The sequence below is a fragment of the Suncus etruscus genome, chromosome 20 (assembly GCF_024139225.1).
Source record: "Suncus etruscus isolate mSunEtr1 chromosome 20, mSunEtr1.pri.cur, whole genome shotgun sequence".
Lineage (NCBI taxonomy): Eukaryota > Metazoa > Chordata > Mammalia > Eulipotyphla > Soricidae > Suncus > Suncus etruscus.
Genome location: NC_064867.1, coordinates 34,497,832 through 34,521,803, shown reverse-complemented (window position 1 = coordinate 34,521,803; position 23,972 = coordinate 34,497,832). Strand labels below are relative to the sequence as shown.

At 52.7% G+C, this 23,972-nt stretch overlaps 2 protein-coding genes across 7 annotated transcripts in view; both read right to left on the bottom strand.

Annotated features, from left to right (window-relative positions):
- Nucleotides 1-23,972, bottom strand: part of SEC13 (SEC13 homolog, nuclear pore and COPII coat complex component) — a 241,855-nt gene that overhangs the window by 12,844 nt on the left and 205,039 nt on the right. The window contains exon 1 of one of the 2 annotated variants that reach the window (XM_049766310.1): nt 6,914-6,917. The exons of the other annotated variant lie outside the window; for it this stretch is intronic. Coding sequence (XP_049622267.1) covers nt 6,914-6,915 — 2 coding nt within the window. The 5' untranslated portion in view covers nt 6,916-6,917. Of the gene's footprint in view, nt 1-6,913; nt 6,918-23,972 lie in introns of those variants that run through there. 2 annotated transcript variants of the gene reach the window in all.
- Nucleotides 731-23,972, bottom strand: part of ATP2B2 (ATPase plasma membrane Ca2+ transporting 2) — a 259,107-nt gene continuing 235,865 nt past the window's right edge. For 3 of the 5 annotated variants that reach the window (XM_049766249.1, XM_049766251.1, XM_049766253.1), the window contains 11 exons: nt 22,813-22,992; nt 22,341-22,428; nt 19,679-19,785; nt 18,575-18,766; nt 16,874-17,087; nt 15,141-15,352; nt 14,939-15,046; nt 12,589-12,771; nt 11,018-11,189; nt 7,965-8,019; nt 5,377-5,591 (listed from right to left, as the gene is read on the bottom strand). In XM_049766249.1, coding sequence (XP_049622206.1) covers nt 8,012-8,019; nt 11,018-11,189; nt 12,589-12,771; nt 14,939-15,046; nt 15,141-15,352; nt 16,874-17,087; nt 18,575-18,766; nt 19,679-19,785; nt 22,341-22,428; nt 22,813-22,992 — 1,464 coding nt within the window. In that variant the 3' untranslated portion in view covers nt 5,377-5,591; nt 7,965-8,011. Of the gene's footprint in view, nt 5,592-7,964; nt 8,020-11,017; nt 11,190-12,588; nt 12,772-14,938; nt 15,047-15,140; nt 15,353-16,873; nt 17,088-18,574; nt 18,767-19,678; nt 19,786-22,340; nt 22,429-22,812; nt 22,993-23,972 lie in introns of all 5 variants that reach the window. The other 2 variants (XM_049766248.1, XM_049766250.1) reach the window with 1 other exon arrangement.

Here is a 23,972-nt window from a genome sequence, read left to right as displayed (position 1 = left end):
CCTGGCTTGGGGGACCATATGGGACGCCGGGGGATCGAACCGCGGTCCGTCTCCTAGGCTAGCGCAGGTAAGGCAGGCACCTTACCTCGAGCGCCACCGCCCGGCCCCTATTTTTACATTATTTTTAAGTCACTGTAAGATACAGAGTTAAAATGTTGTTATGGTCTGGGCACATTTTTTTTTTAGGTCACACCCAGCAGCGCTCAGGGGTTACTTCTGGCTCTACAAGCAGAAATTGCTCCTGGCAGGCTTGAAGGACCATATGGGATGCCAGGATTCGAACCACCATCCTTCTGCATGCAAGGCAAATGCCTTGCTCTCTCTCCGGCCCCAGGGCACATTTTTGTTCTGCTAGAACATGGCCTCTCCCTTCCTCAGAGTGGGAGACCCCTGTGCCTCATGTCCATTTCTCCCATCACCTTTCTCTGATTAACCTAGATCCAATTTTATGTTGCCTCTCCCCCAACCCTCTGCTCCTTATTCGCCTTCTCTTCCCATCCTCTCCTTCCTCCAGAATCTTGTTTTCTAGGTTGATCAGTCATTTCCATGGAGGATGATGCCTATAGCAGGAAACCCCATGCCTCCATCTCACAGTGGGAGAGGACAGAGGAGAGCCCTGGGACTGAGAACTTGCCCTCCCACTTCCCCCTGGGTTCCAAACTCCAGAGGATTGGAGGGGGGTCAGCTCCAGCTGTCCTGCGGAAAAAGGCCTGGTAAGGGGAACGGTGCCTGCGTTTCCACGTGTGCATTTATTGTTATTGCTCAGTATAGTGTTGAAAGGCAGACAAATCCCATGAATTACAAAGAGCACAAGCCAGAGATACAGAGAAATCAAGAGTACAATAAGAGCACAGTCTCTTCCCAGCCCCATTGTCCCGAGCCACGCCCTCTGACCCAGAGCCCGGGCAGCTTGTGGAAGCTGGGGAACGGCACCATGACCTCGCAACCCCCTCAGAAAAGCATCGCCCATGAGAATGAGCAGAGTGTGGCGTCCGAGAGGTCCAGTCCAGAAGTGAGCACCACAGACATCATGGACAGACTTCAGGGGGCCCCAGAGGCAGACCCTAAGCAGCCTCAAAATATCTTAGTTTTGGTGGCGGGGCTGATGGCTGGTGCCCAGGGCTAGGACCTCTCTGCCCTGGCTCTGGCAGATGAATGTTTGGGTTCGGAAAACTTTGAAATCAGGGGCTTGGCTCCTCTCTGGAAGGCCACCAGGGGAAGGCCTGGTGGAATGGGGGACCCTGGGGAGTTTCAGGGAGAGCCACGTGGGAGGTTCAGGATTAGAGTTAGGATAGTGGGATCGTGCAGGCTGTTGCTGCCTTTCTAAAGAACCTGCTATAAGGCCAGAGAGACAGCTCTGTGAACTGGGGGCTCACCTGATATGTGCTTGGTCCCCAGCACCACATGGTCTCTGGAGCACTGGGGAAGTGACTTCCAAACACATAGCTGGGAGTAAACCCCCCAGCACCATAACGTGTGAGCCCCCAAAGAAAACTATTACCCAACTGCTAGAGGAGGAGGCCCTCCCTCGAAAAAAAAGCAGTTCTGGGAAGGAGACAGGCAGTGAGAGGGATGTCTGGACGAGAGCTGGACATGTGGACACTGGGCCACCACCCTGCACATGCCCTGCAGGAGCACCTGTGGGCCTCAGGTGGGAGAGGAGCTCCACAGACCAGGTGGGGGTATTTCTAAGGGGGCAGGGCCTCTCCTGATGATGTCCTGACCTAGGATATAGGAGGGGATGTGCAATGGTAGGAAATGAACTCTGCATACCCCCCTTTGTTCCTCCTGTCAGCATTTACTGTCCGAGGGGGAAAACTTACAATGGTAGGAAGATGCATCAACAGCAAAAACGTCAGTTCAGGATTTGGGGTCAGAATTGGCCAAATTGTGACATTTACTTCGAAACACAAATAGAAGAGCCATGACAAAAGCAAAAACAAAACAAACAAAATAAAACCCACAAAAGCAAAGGTCTCATCTCTCCATTCAAGTCCTCTAAAGGGACAAAAACGATAACTTGTGTCTAGGGAACAAGAGACTGAGTCCAGCACATGCCAGTTGACCTCAACGGCCAGGGTGCAGAGAAGCAACAGCCAGGCCAGATGGGATAGCAGAAAATGAGGTGGTGGGATACAGGGTAGGTCCTGGCTTGGGCAGTGGCTGTCCTGGACAGGGCCAGGAGCGGGCCCTTCCTCTCCACAGCTCTCTGCCCTGGTTGGGGAGAGAACTTTCCAGCTCCAACCCAGATCTTCCCTCACTTACTGGGGTGACAAGCTGCCGAGCTCTGATCTCAGAGCTGAATCTGTCCCCTTTCCCCGGAGCCCTTGTCCAGGGCCCAGAGGAAGCAGCTGGAAACCACAGTCCCATAAAGTCTCCGGGACAGAGCTTTTTGTCACACGTGGCTTCATGCCTTGTTTTCCTTTTTCACCAAAACCTTTCAGGCCCACACAGCGGGAAGAAGCAGCCGGCCATGGAAAGCATAACCATTGCATAGTAGTAAATGAGCAGAGACGGTGAATTCTTTATTTACAATTATTGTCTAGATAAAAAAATTCATAAAAACAGATGGTCATAAATTATTGACCCCCTAATGGGGTGAACTGCCAAACGTACCCCATGCTGCTAGATATAAGAGCGGAGTGCAAGCTTTATGTGCTACTGTGAATATGGAGAGACCCCAGTCTTAATGGGTGTGTGTGCATATAGGTGCCCGTGGGGGGGTATAGGTGGTGGGGGCATCTCTTCTGATAAGACCCACCCTGATGTTGGAATTTTGGGAGGTCCCAAGTACGGTTCCCCAGAGGAGACCCTCCTATATGCCAGGCTCCCCCTGGCTTCTGCTGTCCGGGACAAGGTGGGGGCAGGGAAATGACACCCCCATACCCATCCTGGACTTGGTGCTAGCCACGTGCATGCAACCATTTGCTATAGGGGCAGCAGTGGCCTGTAATCCAGGAAGCATGGCAGGGGGCTCGGGCCACAGGCTTCTCTGCTAAGCACATCCAGAAACGGGTCTTCGTCCCATTCGGGGGGTGCTCTCTGGCCAGGAAGTGCTCCCTCCAAGAAAATGTGCCGGTGGGTGGGCGGATGTGGGCCCCACACCCTTATGGCCACCACAGCCCTCCGGACACTGGCCCTCCCCGCGGGCTATGGCTCTTTTCCCAAGTGGCTGTCATCTTGTTTGTGGAAGATTCTCTGGGCCTGGGCCGGGCAGGGCCAGGCCGGCACGAAGCAACCGTGGGAATGAACTTCGAGAGGCGGAGTGTTTTTGTTTTTGTTTTTGTTTTTGTTTTTGATTATTTTTGTTTTCCTCCACGCATGGGACGTCATCGACCATGGTATTCAAAATGTCTTTGCACTGTACAAGTTTATGGAAAAAGATCGTATGCTGAAAAGTCTCAAAGCAAACTTTGTATTAAATACAAAAGTTCTTTTTATGAAAAAAGCTGATACCCACAAAGTGCTTTAGCAGTTAAGAGGCTGACATAGAATTAAATAAACTCTTAGTAAGTGGGATTACTAGTGCTGTTATTTTTGGGGGTTTGTGTGTGTGTTGGGGGGGCGGGTAAGAACCAACTTTCTCACCTGTGATACTGTAGGGTTTCAGAATGGCTTTCAGTCGAGGAAAGCAAGACTTGTTAAAAGGCTACAGTATAGATTGCGACTACAGGAAGACAATTTGGTTTAAAAAAAAATCACACTGAACACATCTCAATGTACATATCATAAGGTTCGTTCGGATCTAAATAGTGCAGAGAAAAAAGGCTATTCTTCAGAAAGAACAAAGAAAAAAAATAAAAGAAAGAAAGAAAGGCAGCAAACCATAATGACCCTTATCCAATATGCCAACAGCCCAGACGTTGCAATGGATAAGGAGAAAAAAAAACCTTGAGATTACTAACTAAAACAAAAACAAACAAACAAACAAACAAACAAAAAACCACCAACAAGAGTCAACACAACAGCAGGTATAATATTGCACCGCTACCTCCAGGCCTTGTGCGGGCAGTGCCCGGGAGAAGCTCGGCGTGACATGCTCTTAGTAAACTCCAGCGAGTATTCATTGAGAGAAGAGGCTTCTCTTCAGGGCTGGGCAGGCGCTGTGGTCCTGGCCCTAGGCTGGCCAGGTTCTGGCCACCAAGAAGCCTTCTCTCTTCCTCTCCGTCGGTCTACAGAGCACAGTTGCAGATCCTTTGGGCCTGCATCTCCTGCTGAGCTTCCCGTGGTAGTGATAAGTGACGTCAGGAACAGAAAAAAGCAGGCAGAAGGGGCGCATGGCTATCACAAAAAGTCCTTTCGGAGGCCGTCCAAGGGAAATGTCTGCAGGGCCGGACTGTGGGCAGTACAGCTCGGCTCCCAGTTTTCGCAAACCGTACAGATAGCCAGAGACGTTATCTACAGGTTTGTAAACAAATTACATTCTTCTGGTAGGACATAAATAAGTTAAAATAGAGCGATTTAAAGCGGAAACAAGGCAACATGCTGGCAAAGAAACTTTATATATCCATGTATATATATTCATATATATATATAGATCTACCTATCTATATGGACGTATACGGTCTCTCGGCGAAGTATACGTGGATATAGATACAAAGAAATGGATATAACCTCTTGAGTATCTATGAAGTTCTTCGGTTCCATTGGTGCAAATTGACGGAGGCGAGCTAAGCTCTGTAATTCCAAAAAGTGGTTAACTTAACCTAGAAGGAGCTCATGCGCAAGCATTTCAGAAACTCACGGACCAGTGGATTGAATACATAGTCTCAGGAAAATAAACAAAAGAAAGAGTCTTGTTTGCAGTTCCCGCCTAAGAAAACAAAACCAGAAACACCCCCCCTCCCTTCCAACCCTTTTCTCCCCAAAAAAACCCAGCCAGGGAGGGTCGAAATGCCGAACTTCCATGCAGGGACTGGGTGTGGCGCTGGCGGGCAGGCGCATGGCTGGGCCAGGTTCGGTGGCTAGCCGGGAAGGGATGTGTGTTGTGTGTAATATGTGTGTGTGTGTTTGTGTGTGTATGGGGGGGTCCAAGTTTCCCTTCAGCACCCTCCAGGCCATCCCGCCCCTTGCCTCGAAGTGAAAAAGAGTTCAAACAGCATTACAGCCAGAAAAAAAGGGTCTTGTGGGGTGCAAGTCGGTTTTCTCGCCAGTATTTGGTTTCCGTTGTTTCACCTTGCTGCTTGAGTGAGTGGAGGGACGGGAGAGTGCCTGGATGGGGGGGACAGGTGTTTGGGCGGTGGGTGTCTGTCGGTGGCTGTCGGGTGGAGGATCCTCAGCTAAAGCGACGTCTCCAGGCTGTGGATGGGGCTCCCTGGACTTGAAGAGGTAGCTGATTTGCTAGTGTCGGTCGTCAGGTTGATCCCGCTGTCGATGGCGCTGTTGTTCTTGTTGAGCGAGGACGGCGGGCTCGGGTTCTGTTTGAGTGCGGCATCTTCTTCCAGGTCCGTGTCGTCGATGAGGGGGATGTGGGGCTGGGAATCTTCGATCCGGAACTCGGGGTGAGCCATGAAGTTATGGATGGAGGTTCGAGACTCAGGCTTTTCTAGGCCTTCATAGAGAGAGCTACGGAACGCCTTCACCACTCGGATCTGCAAGGCAAGGGACAGGACTGAGCAGAGCGGTGGGGTCAGGGATGACTGGGGTGAAGGGTTTCTTTGGGGGGAGTCGGGCACAGAGCAGGAGACTGGAATCCACAGGTTGCTGGATAGGCTCGAGGAACAGGGACAGGAAGGGCAGGATGGAATCAAGGACTAGGAGACTTCAAAAATCACTTTGGTTTTGGTGAGGTGCGATGCCAGGAGAGGTTGGGTCCCCCATGCCCATCACAGAGATGGTGGGAGAGAGTGAGGGAACAGAGATTAAGTACTCTCCCAGGGGGTGTCCCTAGACCTAGCGAGAGACAGAGCCTGGTGACCGGGCAGTGGAAATTCTACCATGCAGAAGGGGTATTGGGGGTGGATATGGGTAAGACCTGTCCAGTAGGAAGGAGAAGATGCTATTTCCAAAGAAAACCAGTAAGGAGGCCCCAACCCCACACAAGGGACCTGGACCACATGGAACAGAGCAGGCAGAGACAGTGGGAACAGGAGGGCAGCCGGGAGGAGACACAGGAGGGCCCAACAGAGAACAGAAACATGGAACCCCGAGCGGCAAAGCAGATCAATGCCAGTGCAGAGCTTTCGGGGTGCAGAGCGAAGGCAGCCAGAAAGCACCAAATGAGCCAGTGGGCTGATGACACTCGGGGGTCAGGGGCATGCGGGGACCACACAGCAAACGCAGACAGACGCACGGCTACACTCGGAAGTCTGGACGATGTGAACGAAGGGGTTTGAACCCACGTTTCTTTCCTTCATGCAGTTGGGAGGTAAACACTCGAGTATGTGCTCAGAGCCCTGCTCAGCCATTGGTGCTGGGGTAGGGTGGGGGGGGGGACCTTGGATCCCTGTGAGGAGGGGTTCTTTTTATTTGTGCTTTGAAAATACACCAAAAAACAAAAGGGGGCAGGATCAAAGAGGTGGACCCAGTTCTTGGGGTTGAGGTGCTGGCTGTCGGGGCTGCAGCACTGTCTTGAGCCCCAAGATTGAGGTAAGATCCTGGTGCCCCAGATTCATCTTTTCCTCTCTGCAGGGTGGATGAAGGGCAACAGGGAGGAAGCTTCCAGACTGGTGGGAGAGTGTGTGAGTCTGAATTCTGCCACTGCCACTTCTGGGGCTAGGTGTTCTGCCCTGGGCTCACTGTCCCACTTCTGGGGTGCAGCTGATCAGGACCCTGACTTGGCACACTTTCTCTGAATCTTAGGGCCTAATTCCTCTCCAGTCCTAACTCAGAGCAGAAATAGGGGTGTGGAGAGGGTCAACAGACTCTAAGGAGGTTCCTGCTTTGAGCAACAACGAGCCCAAGCCTGGGCCACATGGTGGCAGAAAAAGCCCTATTCATGGGTATGAATGTTCTAGAATCCCATGTCTAGTCTCATGGTACTACCACTCAGTCACATGCATGACAAACCGTGCTAAGAAAGCAGTGGTCTGATCTGTATTAAGACTATATGGTTCTGATTTGACAAGAACCTCTCTCTCTCTCTCTCTCTCTCTCTCTGTTATCTGTTGTCCCTCCTCATCCCCACATGCTCTGCTGTTGCCAAAATATGCTTAGCACCTTCTCCTGTGCCATGGATGGCCCAGGGCCCCATAGACATCTTTAGGTCGAAGCCTTTAAATAAGGTGCTAAGGCAGATGAGCTTTGCAGTAGCTCTGATCCCTGGTCAGCTATGAAGTCCTTCCCTGCCCTGCCTTTTGCAGCAATAACCCCACTTTCTGCATGCTTGGGCCCTTCTGCCCTTGCTTAAGTAACACTTGCAGTAGATTTCCTCAGTTTCTTCATTTATGAAGTAGGGACAGCTGTACCTGTAGTGGCCCTGTGCCATTTTGGGGAGTGTGGTGGAGGCTGTGACATGCCTGGCTGGTGATGGTGGTGGTGGTGGTGAGAGTGGAAGGGCCCCGGGATGGGACTGACAACAAAGAGGGGACAACACAGAATGAGATGCGGCCCCCGCCCCCAGCATGGAGACGACAGAGAGATGGACTGATCTGGACAAGACTGGGGGAGGGCGGGACAGAGTTTTCGGGACACCCCGCCATGGCCAGCTCAAGTCTCCACTTCGCTTCTCTCCGCGGCTGAAATGGAAAAAAAAAAAATCTGGGAAGAAAAAGAAAAAAAAAACAAAACTTCCCATTCCCCTCCCTGCCTGTAGAGGGGGACTTTGGGGGCCAAAGGCACTGAGGGGTCTGGGGGTGAGGGTGAACAAGGAGGGAATCCCAGGTCTTTTGGTCTTGTGGGCAGGAGGAGAGGGGGTGCATTCTGGGGTGGGCCCGACATACTCGAGTGTTTACCCGGCTTCAAAGAAGCCAAGAGTCTGGGAGAGATTCACATTCATTTTAGGCCCAAGGTTAAAGACTCACAACCTCTTTTTATTTCACTCTCTCTTGCTGAACTCTGTGTCCAGGGTTCTCTAGCCCTCTGGGGAAACAAACACAGGGGGATATTCAGACAGTGGGGAGGATCTCGGGTTCCCCCCCGCAAGCCACTTCCTTGTCAACCCAAAGCTACGCTTGGCTGGTTCCGAACCCAGCTTCCTTCCTTTCTTTTTATTTCTCTTCACTCCAAGAGGCCAGAGCTATGCTCAGCACCAGGATGCTAAGGGGGCAAATGTGCTGAAGACAGCTGGGGAGACTGCAGGGCCTGGAACTGGGTGGGTGGATGGGGGGCAGTAAGAGTGCAGGCTCTCAGTGCTGGCTACTCATACTGATCTTGGTTTCCAAAGAGAAAGAAGGGGCCCTTCCTCCTACAGCACCTCCAGGTAAGCATAAGTCTGAGTTTTATGCTCCTGAATCTGTGCTGAGGAGAATTTGGGGTCCCTTTCACTGCAAGATACAAAGGGGGTAGTTCCTAGCTCCAGGACAGAAATCCCATCTACATGAATACAAAAGCTAATGCTCAGTCTTTTTTTGGGGTGGTGGTGGTGGTGGGGCACATCCAGTGATGCTCAAGAGTTACTCCTGGCTCTGCATTCAGGAATCACTCCTGGTAGTGTTTGAGGACCATATAGGATGCCAGGGATTAAACTCTGGTTAGCTGCATGCAATCAAACACTCCCCACTGTACTATCTCTCTGGAACTTAGAGTTTTGGGGGATTCTGGGCACCAACTTCTCACCACTTCCTTGCTGAGTAACCTCATGTCACCTGAGCATTTTTGTTTGTTTTTGGGCCATACTCAATGGTGCTCAGGTGCTACTCCTGGCTCTGTACTCAGAAATCATTTCTAGCAGGCTCAGGAGACCATATGGAATGTCGGGGATCAAACCCAGGTCAAATGCATGCAAAGCAAATGCTCTACCTGCTGTGTTATTGCTCTGGCCTCAAGTCCCAGAGCATTTGGGTTCCTTGTCTCTGTGGAATAATACACTGACAAGCTGACCTTCTCACTGATCTCAGTGGCTGAACATTCTAGAATATTCCAGAGGCCCATCTCGTTACACTGTCATGTCACCATGCACATGCCTCTGCTGGGTCCCTAGAGCTTAGAAATGCTCTAGGAGGGCCATGTGGCATGGTGGCTCTCGCACCCCAAGTTCACAAATCAGGTGTTGTCCTTCTCCCCCAAGCAAATGGGTCAGGGGAAGTGAGTTGAATCTTTCTGGACACTCAGATGCCAGGGGCTGGCACAGAGCAGAACATAGCCCACTTCTTATTGGCTGTGGGGGACTTCCTGGCTCTTCAGATCTCCACTGAGAAGCAGGTATTTTTGGGTAGGTATGGTTGGGCCACACCTGGAAGTATTCAGGGCTTACTCTTGGCTCTGCAATCATGGATCAATCCTAGTGGGCTCAGGGGACCATTTGGGGTGCCAGAGTACAACACATGCAAGGCAAGTGATCTTCCATTTGTTTTTATCACATTGGTCAGGAATAAGCCATTTAGATTGGGGGTCCCCACATGTAGTCTAGGGTCATCAGAGGCTAGGAGGTGCTCTTGTGGGTGGAGCCTCTCCAGCCAAAGACAACAGCAGGCAGATGGAAAGTTGATGTGGGATCCATAGCTGGGGGAAAGAGATCCTATGGAGCAGAGTCCAAATGGGTGAAGATCAGTCCTTGGGGGGGCTCAGGACATCTCTAAGAAGAATCAGAGATATGGGATTCTCCTGCAGGTCTGACACCCAGTACAAGGACACAGATGAGTAAGTGGGCTTGAGCCCCTCATAGATGAGAAAGGAGAAAGGGGCTGCCTTGCCTGGTGGGGGATCTGGCCTGCAGGGGAGATGAGACACAGGGTACAGATGATGTGACTGTAGCCTGATGGGGTTCCAGGAGGCCACTGTCTTGGATGGTTTGGGTACAACCAAAGGAGAGTAGAAAGGTATCATCTAAGTTAGGAGTGAGCCAATGCCCCCTCAGGCTGTGTGCCCAGGGAAAGTCTAGGGTGGGGGCATAAATATGGGGGAGGGGCATCCCTCAGAGGTCAGCACTATGCTTTGGGTAGAGGCCATGGGGAGAGGGACCTCGGGGTGCAGGGGTGAGAGGATCCCCAAGTGCAGCCTGCCCTGACACATTCCCACACAGCCAGACCTGACCATAGACTGCTCAGACACCATCTGTCTGATGGCACCACTTAGAATCTTGCCCCACCGTAGGCATTTCTGTGCCAACACAAGAACCTACAGATTGGGGCCAGGCTGAGTGGAAGTTTGGGGGCTGGTGCAGTGGGGAGCTCTTCAAGAAAACTCCAACAGGGGCTCCCTGGGGGCAGGGGTATGTCCAGGAGGTGGGCTGAGGGCAGGAGGGCAAGGAAGTCAGGCTGTGGCTCAGACAGACCAATGGAGCAGAAAATCTGGACCTCCCAGCTCCATGCCAGGATGGAGTCTGGGTCCCATTTCTGCCTGAACTCAGGCCTGGCAAAGAAAGGGCAGGACAGCAGGATTGTGGGCAGAACAGAGGCCTTGCACCCCCCGGGAGCCCTGCCTCGAGACCCTCCCCCCCCCATAACTGGCCATTCCCTTACATCATTCAGCCCTCTGAAGTCCCAGTGACTCTGCCTGTCTCCTCCTGGCCAACTTGATTTTTCTCTTTGTTTGTTTTGAGGCCACACCCATTGAAACTCAGGGGTTACTCCTGGCTATGCTCTCAGAAATTGCTCCTGGCTTGGGGGGACCATATGGGACGCTGGGGGATCAAACTGCGGTCCATCCTAGGCTAGTGCCGCTCCTGGACAACTTGGATTCTTCCTGACCACACTGACTGCTGGCCATTGGGGACACTCCAGGTTCCCCTTGCTGGCTATTCTCCACCCCCTAAAACTCCTAGGATGTGCCCAACCAATGACGCTGATCCTTGGAGTAACCCCGACTTTCGGACCCCGCCCCTCCTGAGCCTGTGGAAGTGCCACGAAGCTCACCCCAGGGGGACTGGCTTGGCTCTGCCTGCGGCCCATGGGGGGGCCCGGAGTAAGGGGACACTCACGCCCAGCTGCAGCCGGAGGAAGGCTGGTCGGGGAGGAAAGAGCATTGGATAACGACACGTGACTAGGGCTAGAGAGATTGGCTACGTCCTGGCTCTGGCTGGTGACCGAGGACTGTCTCCGCAGGGCGCCCTGAAAGGAGGCCCCGCTCTTGAAAGTATTGACTACTTCAATCTGCAACGGAGGAGAGAACGAGACAAGTTTGGAGAAGAACAGACAGACACATGACGACGACAGGTGCCAGGAGCAAAGCCGCAGCCACGGCCACAGGACAAGGCCACGGGGCCACGACACCCACACAGAAGGACCAGAGCACTCTGAGGCCAACGGTCTGTATGGCCAGGGGTGAGCGGAGGGAGGCCTAGGCTGAATGGGGTGGGGAACAGTGGGTGCTCAGGCCCTCCTAGGGCTGAGTGTAGAGCCCAGGGGAAGGGTTCAGGCTCCAGGATGGGCAGGAATGGGGTCCATCCCAGCTCTACCACTGAGGGCTGAGGTGACTGGGATGGTTACCACTGAGACATGAGGCAGCCCATCTGGGAATCCATGAGGGCCAAGGTGACCCCATCTGGCCATTCCTGAGGGCCGATGTGACCCCATCTGGCCATTCCTTGAGAGCTGAGGTGACCCCCTTGGGGCCTCACGAAGGACAGAGTGGTGACTCTTTGTGAAGAGAGTTCATTCTGCCAAGGTGTCTCTGCCCACTGCAGGCACATTTCTCAGGCTCAGGCATCACTCATCAGTGTGACCTGAGAACCACACAGGTCCTCCACCCCATCCCCGTGTCCCCACAATCTCAGGACTCTTGAGAGGCCTTTCCCCTGTGATGCCTGTGACACCTGGTGGTAACTTCGGACTAACCAGGCCCTCTCAGATGTGGGGTCGTGGGGGCGATCTCAAGGGCTCTCAAGTCTCCTCAGGGAGGAAAGAGGAGCTTGGGATCTGGGTCTCTGCTGTCATGGCCGGGATGTCAAGTGGGAGATGCATCCAATCATGGGTGTGTGTCTAGGCCCGTGGGTACATTCAGACCCACAGGTGCGCTGTGGTGCATTTAGGTTCTTGGATATATTCAGGCCTGTGAGTGCATTCAAGTCCATGGGTGTGTCCTTGTTTTGGGGTGTTTCCAGGGTTGTGGGTGTGTCCAGTGCTGTGGATGAGTCTAGGGCCGTTAGTGCTCTGGGGTCTAGTTCCCTATTCTGGGAGTGCTAATGTGTGAGACAAAGGACCCACCCCTAGGGTACTAGTGACTCTTAGGTCTTGGGAAAACCCTTCTGTGCTTATGGGGGGCGCTGGCCACAGGGAATCCATTTACAGGCACTGGTTCCAACACTGCTGTACCTCAAACCCAGCCCCTGACAGAACTGTCACTGCCCACTGCCCTCAGATCTCCCCATCTCTGCCCACTCTAGGGACCCCTGGGCAGCCCACAAGGGTGGGATGGTACATTCTGGGGCTCCCTGTCTTTAGTGGTTTTGTTGGGGTGCCTGGGAAGAATGAGGGGGGCCCAAGAAGCAGCGAGGATGACCCGTGCTGACATCTCTCCTGCGCCTCCTCCTCCAACTGGCGACGCTGGTACCTGGGTCTGGATCCTATTGAGGCCCCGGAACCATAGGATCTGGCCACGGCGCAGCTCCCGCTCGGCATGGTCAATCTCTTCCACGTCTTCATTGAGTTCCTCCTCGGGGATTTCCTCCTTCTGCGTCAGCCGGCCTGCCTCCTTCAGGAACTTGAGCCTGCTGGTCGGGATGGTGGCGATCACCTGCAAGGGACAGTCATCAGGGTGTGTGTGTGTGTGTGTGTGTGTGTGTGTGTCTGCCTTGGTGTGTGTGTGCCCATGTGTATTTGTGTCTGTGTGTTAGTGTGTGTGTGTGGTGCGTGTCTGTGTGAGTATACTCTGTGTGTGTGGTCTCTGTGTGTTTGTGTCTATGTGAGTTTGTGTCTATGTGAGTTTGTGTGTGATGTGTGTCTGTGTGGTGTCTGTGTGCATCTAAATGTGTGTCTGTGGTCTCTGTGTTAGTATGTAGTGTGTTGTCTATATATGTGGTCTCTGTGTACATATATGCAAGTGCATGCATATGAGTGTGTGTGTGTGTGTGTGTGTGTGTGTGTGTGTGTGTGGCTATGAGAAGCTTCTCTGGGCCTCCAGGTTGTCATGGCCTGCACTCAGCCCTGAGAACTCTAGGTCGCCTTGTGTGATCCGGGGCCCCCAGGTTGGGGATCCACCCATGTCTTTGAGCCTCTTGAGTGGTGGGGTCAAGCCTATGCCTGGGAGCTCAGCGTAGGGCCTGGCTAGAAGTCAGGAGGATACAGAGGTGAAGGTCCTTCTCTCCTGCCGCTCGGGCCTGCCCATAGTAGGGGAATGTGGCCCTCTGCCATCAGTTTAGAGCTGCCCATGAGTGGCCAATCTCCTCTCAGAGCTGCCTGGAGTGAAGGCAGCTGGGTAGGGAGGGAGTTTCCACTCTTCCAGCTACTTTTGCCCAGAACTCAAACTCCAGGTAATAGAGAAGCTAGAGTTCCAGCTCTGGGGTGCTGTGCTTGGCTTGAAACCCTTGGGAAGCACTCACGACCCAGACTCGGGGACCCAGCTGGTGTCTGCTGGCACTTTGTGCAGTGCATTGTGGGATTCTAGACTTAGAGGAAACTAGAATATTCTGGGGGTGAAGGCCAGAAAGACTCCACAGAATATTCCACCCAGCATTCTGAGGAGTCCTGAGTGGTCCCCAAATAGCCCCCAAATAGCTGAGAACAGTTCTTGTGGGGCAGCTCTGCTTGCAATCACCTCTTAGACTAATCAATAACCTCTTAAAACCATTTGATTAAAACATCCCCTTTGGCTGTTATGATGATGGGGGGAATGTACACAGCTGCCCATACTCTCTAGGGTTTTTTTTTTTTTTGGAGGGCCACACCCAATGACATCTCAGGGGTTACTCCTGGCTATGGGCTCAGAAATTGCTCCTGGCTTGGGGGACCATATGGGACACCAGGGGATCAAATCGTGGTCTTTTCGTAGGTCAGTGCATGCAAGGCAAACACCCTACTGCTTGTGCCACCACTCTGGTCCCTCTCTGGAGCCCATCCCTGGAAGTGTGTGGAATCATGAGACTCGGTGAGGGGCCATGGGACTAAGCAAGAGATCATGAGACCCAGGAGGTCATGAGACCAGTGAGGGATCATAAAATCCAGTGAGAACAGAGACTGCTTGTGATGCTGGCTTGGACCCTTGGCTACCTGGATAGACTTATGTCAATCTCATTCTTATTTTATTGCATTCCCTTTTTCTTTTCTTCCTATTATTTTTTGGGGGATACTGCAGATCTGCTGGCCAGTGTTGGCCCTGCTAGGCCCCTCTGGTTATAGCTACAGGTACTGGGGAGGTAGGGATGGGGAAATCAGTTCTAAAATTGAACTTGGGGCCACAAGCATCTAGGCATGATCTGCCCTTGCAAGACATTGCTTCTTCCACCTGAGCCACTTTCCCTGAGTTTCTCTTTGTGGCAAATGATCCAGACTATCCCCCATGGAGCACATAATACTGTGATTTTTTTTTTGGTTTTGGGGCCACACCAGGCAGTGCTCAGGGGTTACTCCTGGCTCTGTGCTCAGAAATCACTCCTGGCAGGCACAGGGACCATATGGGATGCTGGGATTTGAACCAATGTCGGTTCTGGGTCGGCAACTTGCAAGGCAAATGTCCTACTACTGTGCTAACACTTTGGCCCCCCTAATACTGTGTATGAAATGAATTTCAGTAGATGTAGTTAGTGGTACAAATTATGGCAGTGGGTCCTCCCAGGCCCCCACAACTCAGACACTCCATGATGAGGGGTTTAGTGGGGTCAGACGGCAGCTACAGAGTTGGGTGGGGCCCATCCCTAGGACACTGAGAGGTATTTGCCTCTCAGTCCCACCCAGTCCTAACTCACCTGGCCCCACACGAGCTCCCCTAAGCCGATGAAGATGCACCACATCCACTGGTCCAGCTGCAGCGGGGAGCAGCTGAAAGGCTTCCCCCCAAACTGCACGATGACAATCTAGAGGACAGTGGAGTGGGAGAAGGGGGTGTCAGGGCCGCCCCAGAGCCTAGGGGTGGGGTTTGCAGGGCATATGGGGCAGGGGGTTGGCAACCTGGATGGCAAAGGTGCCCAGCACGATGGTGCAGAAGATGGGGTTTCGGAAGATGCCGTCGAAGACGTTGCGTTCGCCGTGGATCTTACGCGCGTTGACCTCATTGAAGAGTTGCATCATGACGAAGGTGTTGAAAATGATGGTGTAGTGTTCAGAGGGTGGCGAGTGCAAGGGTGCGTTCCTCCCACTGTCGATCTGGAACATCTTCTCACCTGTGGGAGAAGTTGAGCTGCAGCATGGGGTGCTGGTAGTGGGGGAAGGAGACATAGGATGGGGGACCCCTGTACCCAGGCTCTGAACACGAAGTGGAGTCCTGGGACTCAGAACCTTTGCTCCTTTGGGGAAGACCATCTGCGTTCATGTTTTCTGTGGTTTGTGTGGCAGGGCAGCAGGTATAGGACACACGGAGAACACGGGCAGGACAGGAGATGGGCCTTGCATGTGACGAACCTGAGTTCTACCCCCATACCATACGGATCCCCAAGCACTAGTAGGTATGGCCCTGGGGTCTCTGAACATTGCTGGGGTGGCTTAGGAACTCCCCAGCACCACCAGACCAGCCTGAGTGGTACCATATATTCGGGCCTTGGACCTCCAATTCAGTTGACTGGGAATAACTGAGAGGGGGGACCCTGAGTCTCTGAGCATTGTGGGGGGTCAGGGTGACTCCTCCTCAGAAAAACTCCCAAATTAAGGGCTGGAACGTTGGCACAAGTGGTTAGGCATATGTTTTGCCTGCGCTAGCCTAGGATGGACTGCAGTTTGATCCCCTGGAGTCTCATATGGTCCTCCAAGCCAGGAGTGATTTCTGAGTGCATAGCCAGGAGTAACCCCTGAGCATCACCAGGTGTGGCCCCAAAACAAAAACAAAAAAGAAAGGAGAAATTCCCAAATTATAAAGGGAGATACGGGCAGCAGATCTGGTGATGGTCTTCACAATTCTGTTCAATTCCTGATATCCCTAAGGGGGTGCCCAAGAGCCTTGAGCACAGCTGGTTGTGGCCCAATTTCCAACCCCCAAGCCAGAAATACAAACAAAGGCAGTCCTAGGCTGCTGGCCATCATAGGGAGGCCACAGCCCTGGGATCCCCTAAAAGTGCTGCTGGTGATGAGAGTCTGTCTTGAGAAGGGGCTTGCTTCGGGGTTCTGGCCTCTGTGGCAGGGACCCCTCATAGGGTCCTCTCTCTTCTCTCCCACCTCTAAAATTAGATCATGACTGTGACTAAACTTGGGCCCACGAAAACAGGGCAAGAGCCCAAGTTATCTGAGGAAGGAGAAGGAGGATGACTTCAAAATTAGATGCGTCTGTCTCTGGGGCGCTTCCCAGGCTACATTTCTCCACCGAAATGGCATTGTGAGTGGAAGAAATGGAAGGCGGCTAGGATGAGGTCACTGTGGAAATTTCCAGCAGGACAAAGGGGGCAAATTCTCCTTGTAGAAGGCTGCCCATGGAACTCAGGGTTCTGGCTGAGCCATGGCTGTGGGACGTGTAGGGCATGGAAGGCCCAACTTAAGAGGTGCTGCCTGAGTTGGTGGGTAGGCAGGGACCCCCTGGGCAGGTGGGGGAAGGCACCCCATGGTTAGAATAAAGTGGGAATAGGGGCATCAGAGCTAGCACCTCCCCTCAGACCTTGCTCCCCTCAGAGCCTGGCTCTGACTCGTATCATTTTGCAGTGACTGTGCAGGGCACCCCGGTTTTGGGGTGGTCCCAGGTACCCCAGGGGACCACGCACCAACAAAGAGCAGTGTGAAGATGAGCGTCAGCTGGTAGACGGCGTGGCCCAGAATGTTCTTCATCATGGTGCGGGAGATGAGGGGCTTGTTGCGGCCATATGGCTTCCTCAGCAGCAGGGTCTCAGTGGGGGGCTCAGTGGCCAAAGCCAGGGAGGCGAAGGTGTCCATGATAAGGTTCACCCACAGCATCTGCACGGCCTTCAGCGGCGAATCCTGTGGACAGGGCCGGCCCGGGAAGGGGTGACAGGGTGCAGCGGCTTCTGGCCTGGGGTGCCCCAAAGCGTGAGGCAGGTTCTCTGGGGTCCTCACAAGACAATCACCCACTGCCCCTGTTGCCCCAAGAAGAGAGCTGAGTCTCCAGGTCCCATGGCTGCTCTTCTTGGCCAGGCCAGAACGCCCCTCTCTTCCTCTCACAGACCTACCCTTCTGGCTCTGCCCTCGACCCCACAACCCTTCTCCACAGCACTCAGCTTTGATGGCTTTGGCCTGGCCCACTTGATCCTGGTCTGGGTTTCCTCAGGATTCCCAAAAGAGAAGATTTTCTCAGTAGGGATAGTGCTTGCCAGTAAAGCTTCCTGTGTGACCTCCCTCATTTGGCTATGATACCCCCAATTGGCTCTATGGAGACTCCATCATTCTCTGAGGGGACCCCCATCCTGCTCTGTGGAGACCCCTATTCTGCTTTGAGGAGATCCCTGTCCTGCTCTGAGAGGACCTTGGAACAATTTCATCCCATATCACCTGTCTGAGCTGTCACAATAGTGGTGGATGGTCCTGTCCATGCCACTGTCCCTACTTATCTTCTAGGACATGGCTCGCCATGTCTAAATCCAGGGATGCCTTTGCCCACTGTACCTCTTGTACCCTGATCTCTCTCATCTGCTCCTAGAAGGATCCTCCCCATTTCCCCTCAAGGCCCTGACTCCCCTGACTTTTGCTTGTTTATGTGGCCCTCCCGGCTGTGCTTGGGGTCTCAGGCCCTGCTGTGCTGGGGATGGAATTTAGGGTCTTGTGCTTCCTAGTCCTAGTCCTAGTCCCTGGTCTGCCTCTCTGCTCTATCTATCACAGACTTGCCCATGGCTCTGTCTCACCCCCCCCCCCCCCCCGACAACCTGGGAACACCTCCTCTAGGAAGTCCACATGCCAGATGGCCTGACTGAGTCAACTGCCCTACTTTCAGTCTGCATTCCGCATGCCTACTTGTTTCCCTCCTCCATGCTCCCTTCCTGAACTCTTTCTCCTGCTTGTCCCTTAGGCCCCAGTGGCAGAACCCATCACCAGCACCTGTGGAAGGTTGTGGGCAAATTACAGTGTTCTGGGCACCCATAAGGGCTTTCCTCAGGGACTGTGCCCCAATTCTCCGCCAGAGGGAGCTTCTCGTCCACAGATCAGGCAGGAAGAAGACTCCCCAGGTGGCAGGTACTGAGCTCAGCTGAGTTGGTGGCTCAGCTCCAAAGGCAGGACTCTGATCTTGGGAGGTGTGTGTGGTAGAACTGTGGTGTAGGCAGAACTTTCCTTCTCCATTCCTAGGAAGCTGTCAAAGCCCTGGGCAGGGCCGGCAGTTCCCTCCCATTTGGAGTGACCTATACCCCCTCTCGAGCTCCATTTCCTGCACCCTGTCTGCAGCTCCTGGCCCTGGGGAGGCATTTGCAGAGGAAAGCAGAGCTGGAGTTTGCCCTGTTTACTGGTCCCGGACCCACCTGCGTGATGCAGGCGCCCGTAAAAGCCACGATCACAGCCACCACGTTGACTGTCAGCTGGAACTGCAGGAACTTGGAGATGCTGTCGTACACGTTGCGACCCCACATGACTGCCTTGACGATGCTGCTAAAGTTGTCGTCCGTGAGGATGATGTCGGAGGCCTCCTTGGCTACATCAGTACCCGCGATGCCCTGTTGAGATAGGTCGTCAGGGTGGGAATGGGGTGGGTGGCACATGGGGACAGAACAGCAATGGGGACAGGGCAGAATAGCATGGGGGAGGAGAGATGATTGTCTCCAGCCACATGTTTTCACAACTTCCCCAGATTCACAGAACTAGGGACTGTCCCCTGTAGCCTGGTGGCATCTGCCCTGAACACTCAACTCCTGACATGCACAAGTCTGAGCATACATGATATCATGTGCATTTATGTTCTACACCCTCCTCTGAACATAGGGACACACATTCCTATACGCAGGCACACATCTTACACTCACGGGTGGGCCACACACATTTCCATGCGCACAAAAGCATCATACATGTCCGCGCTTACCTGGGCACTCATACGTACCGTTTGGCACGATGCACGAGACAGCCCACCTCATGCACGCGAGCACCAACACAAAGGTGCGTATGCTAGTGGTCACACTCCTGATCATGCTTATGCACTCATCTCCTCACATTTTCATGCGCTCTCATACCTTCATTCATGGCCACACTCGTGACCATGCTTATGAATGCACATATCAGCATTCATGTTCAGACACAGACATTCAGACGCTCATTCAGGCTCAAATCTCATACTTAGGATCCTACTCGTGCTCACACACAGCCATACACACGGTGCCTCATGCTCTGGCTCTACACCACACACACCATGTGCAACTCAATTCTGTGATACGCAGACACCCTTCTTGCAGACGCATTACTGCCAGGAGTTTCCTGAACCCTTCCAGGAAGCCCCCGTGCCCAGGCTGAGCCTCCTGAGTGTTGGCACCAAAGGTGTGCACAGTGGGTGGCAGAGAGCATAGCCAGTAAGGAGGCAGTGCCCTTGCTCCCCAAGACCCTGGCTTGGAATCGCACAGACCCGGGGCTGCTCCTACCATGGCGAAGCCCACATCCGCCTTCTTGAGAGCAGGGCCGTCGTTCGTGCCATCCCCGGTGACTGCCACCACCTGCCGTTGCTCCGTGTGGGTGCTGTCAATGATTCCTGGAGAATTCGGGTAAACTCAGAGCCCAGCCAAGGCACTTTGCTATCTTGAGAGACCTGACACTGGGCCCACACCGCCTCCCATGTCTTTACCCTGTGCCCTATTGGCTTTGCCTGCCCCATTTCCAGCAATTATGGGGGGTCTGGGTACTGGCCCCCACCTGGGCACACCCCACCTATCCTCTATCTTCTTTTTTTAAATATTTTTTATCTATTGATGAAAATGCATCACATAGTTGACATGACTGATCATAATACAATTGTTTCAGGAAGACCAAAAGCAACGTGATTAAAAAAAAAAAAAGAAATAGAAAATTGAAAGAAAAACTAAAGAGATGGGAGAGAAAGGAAAGAAAATGTTCAGTGGCAAGTGTATTTTTGAAAATTATTGAATCACCGATGAACTTATTAATGCACTAGCAGAAAGTTTAGTAAGCTCTTATTTTTTTTTAAAGGATGAGAGTTAAAAAATACAGTAAAAATGGTGTGGGTGGCAGCTTTTCTTTGTATAGGTCCAGCAAAATGTGAGGGAAATGGAAGGGAAAAGCCTTGGCCTAAGTACATGAAGACCTTACCACTGAAATTTTCTGGTATAAGACTGATTCAGGGCTCCAGGTATACTAAGCTGATCAACCCCTGATTCATTCTCTGTGGTCCTAGTAAAACCACCTGTCCTATCTTAATCTACTCCAGATCTTCCCTGGCTCTATGATTGTCCTGTTGTGTCTAAATCTGGCCTGGGCTGTCCCTGGCCTCAGGGTCAACTGCTCCTATATGGTTGCCTGCCTCAATTTCCTGGTTGCCCCATCCACATAGTCACAAAGTCTCCCCTTTTACTAGCTCCTGAGTTCCATTTCAGCCCAATATCTACCAACAGTGCTCACCACTGGACCATCTTGGGGTTTTCCCTGCTCTGTTCCTTTCCACCTGCAGGGAAATTCTATCTCCCAGTCCTTGGCCTGCTAATTGTGAGATTCCATCAGATGATCTTGGCCCCCACAATCTTCTTGGGCACAAGTCCCCAGTTCAGCAGTGAATGCCATTTTCTTTCTTAGAAGGGGCTGAGCCCCCCATCTGTATTTTTTCCCACTCCCCCTCACATCTGTACTTTTAATGTACCCCCAATTCACATCCTGACCCTATACCTGTAAAGTATCTGGGCTGTTAAATCCTTTGTTGGGTATTTGTGAATCCAAGAACAGTCCCCAGAATGAGAAATTACTTCCCATCCCCTTGTCCCCTTTCAGGGGGAGACCTTGGTAATATTTATCTGCAGCAAATAATAATCCACACAGACAAGAAGGATAGGGTGTAAAAGATTGGGCAAAGAGAGAGAGCGAGCGAGAGAATCCTCTTGCAGCCTGCAAACAGCTTTCGCAAAAGGATCCCTCTCCCCTGTCCATCAAGCTATTTATTGCCAACTCCACAGCGCCCCCACCTGGAAGGTCTAGGTGGGGCAATAGTCACAGAACAATCCTAAGGAAATATTTTTATATACAACAATTCCAAGAATAATCTTATGGAAACTTTTTCATATACTACAATACCCACCCTTTTCCTGAACTCCACCCCATCTTCAGGGCCTGCCTGCTGATACTTTCGCCCAGGGGACTGAGACCTCGTCCCCTCCTACTCCCAGTGTAGCCTTCAGTTCTGCCAGGAACACATAGAGCCAACAGCCATGTGTGGAGCCTGGAGACAGCATGTCAGGGAGGGAGATGGCTTCCTGTTGGAAGTGCAGCTTTGGAGTATAAGGTTCTCTCATCTAAGCCAGATCTGCCTTCATTAAGGTCTTCGGGCAGCATAGTGAGAGAGGGACCCCGATGCTTAGGGGTGAATTCAGCCAAAACCCTGCCCTCTCTGCTTATTTTGCAGAGGTGGGGAGATGGTGCCTGAGGCCAAGACCAGCCAAAGACCACAGAAAAGGTAGGTGACTGAGCTGAACCAAGCCTTGAGTCCCCCCAAAGAACCAGTACTGGGGCTCATCCAGAGAGGTGCCTGCCTGGAGAGGGATGGGGTGCAGAGGGCTTGCTCCTGGATGCTGGGAGGGTTCTCTAACTCCAGTTAGAAGGCTCTGAGGCCTGAGGTTCAAGGGAATGTGAGTGGTGTCACCGTTTTCCACACTAAGACAGGACGAGCTGTGTATGACATTCAATTTGAATATACCCCAGGGGTACCCTTCGCCATGTGTCCCTGGTGCTGGCTTTGGACCAGGTTCCCCGCTGGAACAGGGACCCAACTTGCTGAGATTCCCATCCTATCTCCCTATCCTTGGCTGCAAAAGATGAGGTGAGTGGACTGTTAGGGGTTAGGAAACCTAGGCAGCACCCTTTCCAGGACACTATTACTAGGGGCTGGTTTGTTTACTCCCCCATTTTTGGGCCACACCTGACAGTGCTTAAATCTTACTCCAGGGTCTGCACACAGGAATAATCACTCCTGATGGAGTGTTAATCAGGGGATCATATGAATGCTGGGGATCAAACCCAGGTCCACGGTGTGCAAAGTAAATGCCCTCCATGATATGCTAATGCTCCAGCCCCGGGTCTGTTTACCTTTGACTAGTGTGTGCTTGTCCGTGGGCGAGGAGCGGGCCAGCACCCGAAGTTTCGGCCAGATCTTATCAATCCGCTCCTGCTCGATCTGGGGGAACGGGGGAGACATTGAGGTCCAGAGAGGGGAAGGGATATGCAGGAGCACCCTGCATATGCAGGATATGCACCCCCAGTGGGTCTGGAGCTCCCCCCTGTGCTGCTCAGCCCCACACCCCCATAGGACCCTTGGTGCCCATCTCTACCTCCCCCTTCCCACCTGCTCTGTGTCTACCTCTTCCTTCTTTTTTTTTGATTTTGGTTTTTGGGTCACACCTAGCGGTGCTCAGGGGATATTCCTGGCTCTGGGCTCAGAAATCGCTCCTGGCAGGCTTGGGGAACCATATGGGATGTCAGAGATCGAATCCTCATCTGTCCTGGGTCAGTTGCATGCAAGGCAAACGCTTTACCCCTATGCTATCTCTCCGGCCCATACCTCTCCCTTCTCATTACGGATGCGCCTGTTGAACTCCTTGCCCTCCAGACACAGGAAGTCCTCCCCAGGGTGGATGATGCCGCATTTAATGGCGATGGCACGGGCTGTGTTGATGTTGTCCCCGGTGACCATGCGGACTGTGATGCCTGCTCTCTGGCACTTGCGGATGGCTTCAGGGACCTGCACAGGATTGGGAACCATGGAGGTGGGTATACCCTTGGCATTCCTTCCCTGCCCTCAGTTTCCAGAGAGTCACTTTGCCCAGGCAGTTCCTTTGGGAGTGTTAGGGAGGGGATAGAAGGAGGTGCCCAACTCCTTCCTCCCTCTTCCTTCTGTGCCCAAGGCAGGCATCACTAATCAAACTCTGATGGACCTCAGTTCTGAGTCCCAGGCAGCCATCACTATGCCTGTGATGGCTCATCCTGAGATGTGTCATCGCTGGCCTTATCCAGAAAAGACTTTGCAAATGCCCCCCCGTATCCCCCCCAACAAACTCTTACTCTTGAGGTGGCACAAACTCATGCTTACTTGTTTAATTCATGTTTTTTTTTTTTTGTTTTGTTTTTGGGCCACACCCCATGGTGCTCAGGGGTTACTCTTGGCTGTCTGCTCAGAAATAGCTCCTGGCAGGCACGGGGGACCATATGGGACACCGGGATTCAAACCAACCACCTTTGGTCCTGGATCGGCTGCTTGCAAGGCAAACGCCGCTGTGCTATCTCTCTGGGCTCTTAATTCATGTTTAATTCCAGCAAACACAGTGATGAACACTTTCCTGCATTTATTTTTTTTTCCAGATTTGGCTGGAGCACTGCATCTGGAAACTGTTGTTTTTATTCTTTATTTTGGGGGGGGGGGCACATCTTGTGGCTCTCAGGGGTTACTACAGGCCCTGTGCTCCGATATCACTGCTGGCAGGCTCCAGAGGCCATATGGAATGCCAGGGATCAAACCCCAGTTGCCTGCATGCAAAGAAATGCCCTACCCACTGTGCTATGGCTCTGGCTCCTGGAAGCATTTTTTTTTTTTTGATTTTTGGGTCACACCTAGCAGCGTTCAGGGGTTATTCCTGGCTCTATGCTCAGAAATCGCTCCTGGCAGGTTCAGGGGACCATATGGGATGCCGGGATTCGAACCACCGATTTTCTGCATGCAATGCA